Here is a 7,124-nt window from a genome sequence, read left to right as displayed (position 1 = left end):
ACAGTATCCATAGATGTGTACTCAGCACAGTACCCATAGATGCAAGGGCCATTTATGGAGCACCCTTGAGCCATTTTGCTGGGTCCTCACATGGAACCTGCAGAGAGGAGTTCTGCACAGTCCCTGCCCAAAGCTGGGTGTGGAGAGCATGCGTGGTAAGGGGTGTCACACACACACACACATACGCCCAGTGCACCATGGTATGAGGCATGCTTGATGCTCAAATCTCGTAGCAAAACCGTCCTGCATCAGCATAGGAAGTGCTGCCTCCTACCTGGAGTTCTGGAAGCCTCACTGTGAATGGCTGCAGCTGCCTGCGGGAGCAGGGAGTGGCTTCTCCCCGTGTCCGGTGACTCCCAGGATGGCCACAGTGTCCAGCCGTGGTTCAAACACACTCTGGAGAAGCGGGATGATTGAGCAGCTGCAGAGGAACAGCTGTGGCTTTTTCTGCCAGAGGGTGGGGACTCCAGGGTCCAATTACCCCGCCATGCTGATGACGCTGCCCACACTGCCAATTAGCTGGGTCTTTGTGCCTCTGGGGCTGGGCTGGCCCCTGCCCGCTGAGGGCACCCAGGCAAGTCTGTGGAGCCCCTGCCCTATGGTCCTTGTTTGGCTCCATCACCACACACCTCCGTGTTGCCTCACTCCCAACTTGGGGAGCCACTGACTCCGAGGCAGCCCTCGGTCATACATTCAGCAAAGGTCAGGCATGTGCCTGTGCTAAGAGCGAGACCACGCTTCGAAGGAACTGCACCTCCATCTGCAGGCGGGCGGTGGGAGGAGGTGGAGTGGGCTATCTGCAACGCTGGAGGGGTGGGAGCCAGAGCCCTTGCCATGGGTGGCCAGTGTATGGGCCACTCAGCTGTCAGAGGCCCCATAGGACCTCCCCAGCTGGGAAACTCCGCTGTCCCACACACCCAGAGGGGAGGACCTGTGGAGCCTGGGTCTCCACTCTGGTCTCATTCTGACCCTCCCCATTCTGGTCCCACCCAGGGCCCCCAAGGATGGGCTTGCCTCCCTCCTCCTGCCTCGGGGCTTCTGGACTCCTCACTCTTGCTTCTGTTAGGAATGTTCTGCCAGATGTGAGTGTGTCTCCCACCCACACGTTCTCCCTACACCCACCCAGGACATTCTTGTTCTCATCTGCACTGGATAGTGTCCTGGGGCCGCCACAACAGAGCACCACAAACTGGCCAGCTTCCAACAACTGAAGTTTATTCTCTCACCGTTCTGGAGGCTCCAAGTCCAGAGTCAAAAGTGGGAGGGCCGAGATCCCGCCTGAGCCCCCCTGGCAGGGTCCTCCCTTCCTTTTCCAGCCTTCGGTGGCTCCAGGCTTCCTGGCCCTGTGGCCGCATCCCTCTACTCTCTGCCTCTGTCATCAGACGGCGTCCTCCTCTACTGTGTGTCCAGTCTCCTCTGTGTTTCTTACAGGGACACTTGTCATTGCATTTAGGGCCCACCTGGACAACCCACGACCACCTCCTCCTCCCCAGATTCTTAGCTTACTTACATCTGCAAGGACCCAGGTCTCATCCAGACTGCAGGGATCTGGCGTGCCATCTTTGGGAGGTTGTTTCTTGGCCGACTACACCTGTTGCATTTTTTTCTCCCCAGTACATGTCTCTGAATGCCACTCTGAGCATTTTGCTTACTTATTTTGTGTATCCCCTACTGCCCCAAAGAAGGTCAGCTGCACAAGCACTGGATTTCTGTCCATTTTGCTCATCGTTGTATCTCAACAGCCTAGATTCGTGTCTGGCACATGGTGGGCACTTGGATGAATGAATGAGTGAATGAATGAAGGAATGAGTTGGTTAGTTGTGACCTGCATGTGGCCCCCAGCTAGTGTTGTCCCAGCCGAGCCTGGGCCTGGGTGACCAGCTGGTGGAGCAGCACAGGATGGCTTCCTGACCCTCCTGGAAACAACGTGGGGCCACGGGGTCTGAACGGTGACCAGGACCCAGACGAGCCACTGCACACGGAGGAGGCGAAGCGGAGGTCAGAACACCCAGGAGACCCAGGAGGTTGCATGCATGCTGGGCGGGACCCTGAGCTGGGAGTGGACAGTCAGTGTGCTGCTCAGTGATGACACCGGGATGTAACAGTGTCCTCGAAGCTGGGCAGAGGCGGAACTAACAGTGGCATTTAAGAGGGGTGCACGAAGTCTCTGTGTTTGGGACCAACACCTCCATCGCTATGAGTAGAGATGTGGGAAAACAGCTTTACTGTGCTTCAGATAAAGAAGGATTTCAGAGGTTTCTCAGCTCCCAAGTGTGGGATGGAGCAAGATGCCCCTGTGCTCACCGGGAGGAAGGGCCTTCTTCCGGACCAAGGAGCTGCTGCAGCCGCACTGGGTCCCCAGGGTCAAGAGCGGCCCTCCCCAAAAGAGCCAGAGAGACCCGGGAGCCTGGCCACCGGGCAGGGCACTGGCTGGTCCAGAGGAGGCATGAGCTCCGGGGCCTTCAGGACCCTGTGAAATCCCAGGATTCTGTGATTCTCGACTACAAAGCAGCATCTACACTGAATCAAAACCAGGTCAACTCAGGGAGTGGGCTGATACTTATAATGTGAACTGAAGAAGGTTTTACCCGTCGTCTCTGGATTGCAAATGTGCAGAGACCTGAATGGACCCCAGAGTTGACAGAGATGGTTTTCATGTTCGAACGGTAAGACTCGGGGTCCACAGTGTCTATGGCAGAGGCTGAGATGGGAGAGACAGTTGCGAAGATGTCACGGGGCGTGAGCAGCTCCGATGCAGGGGAGGGCCATGGGTGAAGAAGCCAGATGCCCCAAATCGTCATCAGCCTTCACTCAAGGGGTGACACGGTTCCCGCAAAGCCGAGTCCGAGGGTCTTTCCTCCGCAGGCCAGTCCTCAGGCTGGTGCTAGATTCCTGATCCCAAATGTCAGCCTCCTCCCTTAAGTCAAACTTCCCAAATCCTAAACACCATCACCATCCGGAGCCCCAGGGAAGTCCCATCACCCACCTGGCCTCAGTACAATTCCTCTAGACCTGGAGCCTGTTTTCGCATTTGATGGGATTTCCCCTCTGCCGACTGTAAAATCAGGCTCCCAGAGGGTTTCCACGTCACTACGGTCCAAACCGAACTCATCAGCTTCTCTTCAAAGGGTCTCCCTCTCCTCCGTCTCCTTGAGTGCTTCTGTTGTCCATTTGGTCCCCCGATGCTGATTTGAACACCTGGAAGTTTCTCCGATGCACCCTGGCCGCTCCATGCCACCCCGTTAGTCCAAGTGGTGCTCACTCCTCCCCTGGGCAGCTCCAGCAGCCTCTTCTTCAGCCTCCCTCCCTCGCTGAGCCCATCCATCTCTCACGCCTGCCACGTGGTCTGGTGCTGCCTGCCACAGCCTGTGAGCGCTCGCCTGCTGACCTCTACCTGCCCCCAAGCCTCCCTCTGTGAACTCCAGCCGCTCCAGCCTCTCTCCACGACGCTGCGCTGCATCCTGCCTCTGGGGCCTTCCCAAGGCTGGGATTGCCTGGGGCATCCTTCCTCTTCTGCACCTATTTTCAGGCCTCAATATCCTGCTGTGCAGGAGGCCTCCTGGGCCCCTCCCCATGGCCCGGCTGGGTTTGCCCTCTCTCCTCTGGTTTCAACATTGCACTCCCCACCTCGCACGCTGCCCCAGCTTTGTCATTGTCCACCCAGGCCCTGTTTCCCTCACTGGACTCCAAGGGTCATCACAGCGGGCTGAGTCTCACTCACTGTTTCTCTAGCATGGATCTCAGGCCTGGCGCAGAGGGATGGCCAGTCAGGACACCAAACCATAGCAAATACACCCGCTTAACAAACAAAGAAATGAGCAACGATGGAAGGTAAGCGTCCCACACTGCACTTTGGATCCACTCAGAATGCAGAATCCGGCCCCAGGACGGCACCGTGAGAGCTTCCAGGGCTGGCATCATCTGCTTGCTGGTTTGAATCTGATGACTTTTTACATGATTCCTAATAGTGACCAGTGGATGACAAAGGGTCTCTGTGCATCTTTACTCACGGGCATCCAGGGGGAGCGGTGGGCAGAGAGCCATGAGAGAATGGTGAGGGGAAGCCAGGAGGCCCTGCACCACGTCAGATAGAGGTGGTCTGTGCCCCAGCAGCCCCCTGGGGCTGAGCAGTCTGGGCCCTGAGGTTGTCTGGTGGTCTCCATGACGCCCTCCGCCTTCCCTCCATGTTTCCATATCCAGTGCTGATTATGTGGGTGCCTGCTGAATTTTCTCTAAATTGTCCCCAATTGCCTGATAGACCGATTTTTGAACTCTGGAGATGATCAGAGTCGTCTGAAAAGGTATGTAATGTTTTAAGGGGCTGTGCACACCTTTGGCCCACTTCCTGAGATTCTGATCCGGGGGCGCCCCAGGTGTTGACTCAGTGTGCCCACCCCTGAAGAGCACTCATTCTAGGGATACCAGCTCCTCTTCATGACCCTTGGGCAGGACTCCGTGGGACATAAGACTAGGGTCTTGAGGGAACTCCTGGCTGTTCCCTGCAGACAGACAGAACCTCTTTTTTGTATCTTGGGGCATTAATTCAACAAATGTTTGTCGACTGCCCACCAGGCACTGTTCTGGCCTGCGAGGGTCCCCAGGTGTGGTTCCCACCTGCCCAGGCATCTGCGTGGACAGCGGGTCAACCAGGATCTCCTCACACATTAACAAAACACTTCTTATTCTCTCAGTGGTTGATGGGTGAGAGGTGGGGGGGTTATGCAAAGAAAAAAGACAAAGGGAGAACAGGCCTTGAGTGTTTAAGCAAAAGTCCCGAGGTCCTTAAACTCCCAGACATGCTCTGCTGTGGGGACACCTGGAGCTCATTTCACCACATAGTTCCAGAATTCAGTTCTTTCAAACACTGCAATTATTTTAGGACTTTAAAACCTCAGATGACCTGGTATGTTTTGCTGTTTCCTGAAATGTGCAGGGTAATTTTAAAGACGAGGAAAGGTCACCAAGTTCCACTTTGCTCAGATACAAAACGAAGAAAAGAAAATGAAGAAATGAAGAAAAGACACTACCACACCAACCCATGTGATATTAACCATCAGGAGCTGAAGGGGAAAAACAGATGTGGAAGTAGTTTTTAAAATACACGAAGCACTACCATGACAGAAGGAATTTCCATTCTTACACATTAAATGGCCGCATCAAGAGGGTAAATATTCTCAGATGACGTTCTAGAAGAGCGGAGCTCCAAGGCGTTGCTTCTACAGTGGAGCCTGACCAAAGCGCAGAGCCCTTCTCAAGGCATCCTTAAATTCTTTGTTCCTCAGACAATAGATCAAAGGGTTCAAGATAGGGGTGAGGACAGTGTACAAAACAGAGATGAGCTTGTTGGAGCTCCGTGTGTCAATGGCCTGGGGCCGGACATACATGAAAAGCAAGGCTGTATAGAAGATGGTGACCACGGTGAGGTGGGAGGCACAGGTGGAGAAGGCTCTCCAACGGCCGATGCCCGAGGGGATGCGCAGGACAGCCAGGGCGATGTGTCCGTAGGACAGCATGGTGGCCGTGAGCGGGAACACCAGGATGATGAAGGCCAGGATGAAGTCGACCAGCTCTGCGGTCGATAAGTCTGTGCAGGCCAGTTTGAGGATGGGGGAAATGTCACAGAAGAACTGGTTCAGGACATTGGAGCCACAGAACGTGGTGCGGGAGATAAAGTAGACCTTGATCATGGAGATGGAGAAGCCGCTCACAAAGGAGAAGACCACCAGCTGGACGCAGAGCCCCGTGGTCATGATGACTTGGTAGCGCAGGGGGTGGCAGATGGCCACGTAGCGGTCGTAGGCCATGGAGGCCAGGAGGACACACTCGGTGCACACCAGGGAGCTGAAGAAATACAGCTGAGCCATGCACCCAATGAAGGAGATGCGTTTCCGCTGCAGGAGAAAACCGTCCAGCATCTTGGGGATGATGTCAGACACATACCAGATCTCCAGGAAGGACATGGAGCTCAGAAAGTAGTACATGGGCCTGTGGAGGGCGGCGCTGCTCCAGACGGTGATGATGACGGCCAGGTTCTCCACCAGGACGAAGAGGCAGGTGAGCAGGAAGAGGAGGAAGAGCGCGTACTGCAGCCGGGGGGCCGTGGGGAAGCCCAGCAGGACGAAAGCGCTGACCTTGGTTACATTCTCTCCCCTCATTCTTCCGCGCTGGGAGCCTGGGCCTGCAAAACACCACCGTGCCAGAGTGAGGGGCTGGGGGCCGCTGGGGGGGGAAAACAGAGCTCAGCCTGTAGGTGAGTTTAGGCCCAAAGATCAGAGACTTGGTTCTACGAGCAGCAGCGGGAGCAGACACCGTCTCCAAGTTAAGCATTTACCATCAGACTGTGGAGGTCCTTGATCTCCTTGGGACCAGTCTCTCTAAAAGAGAGGCTCTGGAATATCCTGCTCACCCCCTCCCCTCTGTACCCAACAGTAATCTTGAAACTATTTTTTTTTTAATAATCTGGAATTCTCCAAGGAACCTAATAACAATAAAGGAAATCCACAGCTCTTCGCAACCAAGGTTGTCTGGGTCTATTGTTCAGCATCTGGCACGTTCTTTCTAAACCAGTAGATACCTGACCTTTCTCCTGGTTTCCAAGTTGATTTTATAAGAGGAAATGACACGAGTGGGGCTCACAGATTGGGGGATGTACCGGACCCAGGTCATCCAGACCCCAGACCCAAGCACACCACAGGGCTGGGGTCTTCAGGAGCAGCAGGGCGCTCCCAGGTGCAGAGGGGAGAGTGGTCATGTGTCTATCTCTATGCCATCTCAAGAGCCCCTTAAAATATGGTAAAAGAACAAAAAGATAAAACCCCATAACATCAAAAAGATCAAGAGGGAAAATCTGCAAGAGAGATTGTAATGTAATTCTGGAAGAGAGAAAACAAATGCAGAAAGGTGGTGGAGGCTGCAGAGTGGAGGAATCTAGAATGTTCTCGAGGGCCTGTAGCTGAAGGAGAAGCCGTCTGCCCAGTACCTGACAGGAATGATGGGGGGAGTGAAAAGGGTTAAAAGTAGGGTTCCGACATATAGTCTGTTTCCAGAAGAGTCTAGCAGCTGCCGCCTCTGCAGGGCTCTCTCCACCCTGCATGTGGGAGCCCCAGAGCCAGACTCTACAGAGG

General features: G+C 54.8%; 1 protein-coding gene across 1 annotated transcript; it reads right to left on the bottom strand.

Annotated features, from left to right (window-relative positions):
- Positions 1 to 1,225: 1,225 nt before the first annotated feature.
- Positions 1,226 to 6,155, bottom strand: LOC106832225 (olfactory receptor 6B2-like). The gene has a single exon (XM_070489240.1). The coding sequence runs from the start codon at positions 6,153 to 6,155 to the stop codon at positions 5,217 to 5,219; it is 939 nt and encodes a 312-aa protein (XP_070345341.1). The 3' UTR covers positions 1,226 to 5,216.
- Positions 6,156 to 7,124: the final 969 nt, after the last annotated feature.

This window comes from Equus asinus, chromosome 19 (assembly GCF_041296235.1).
Source record: "Equus asinus isolate D_3611 breed Donkey chromosome 19, EquAss-T2T_v2, whole genome shotgun sequence".
NCBI lineage: Eukaryota > Metazoa > Chordata > Mammalia > Perissodactyla > Equidae > Equus > Equus asinus.
This window is presented reverse-complemented; position numbering and strand designations above follow the sequence as displayed.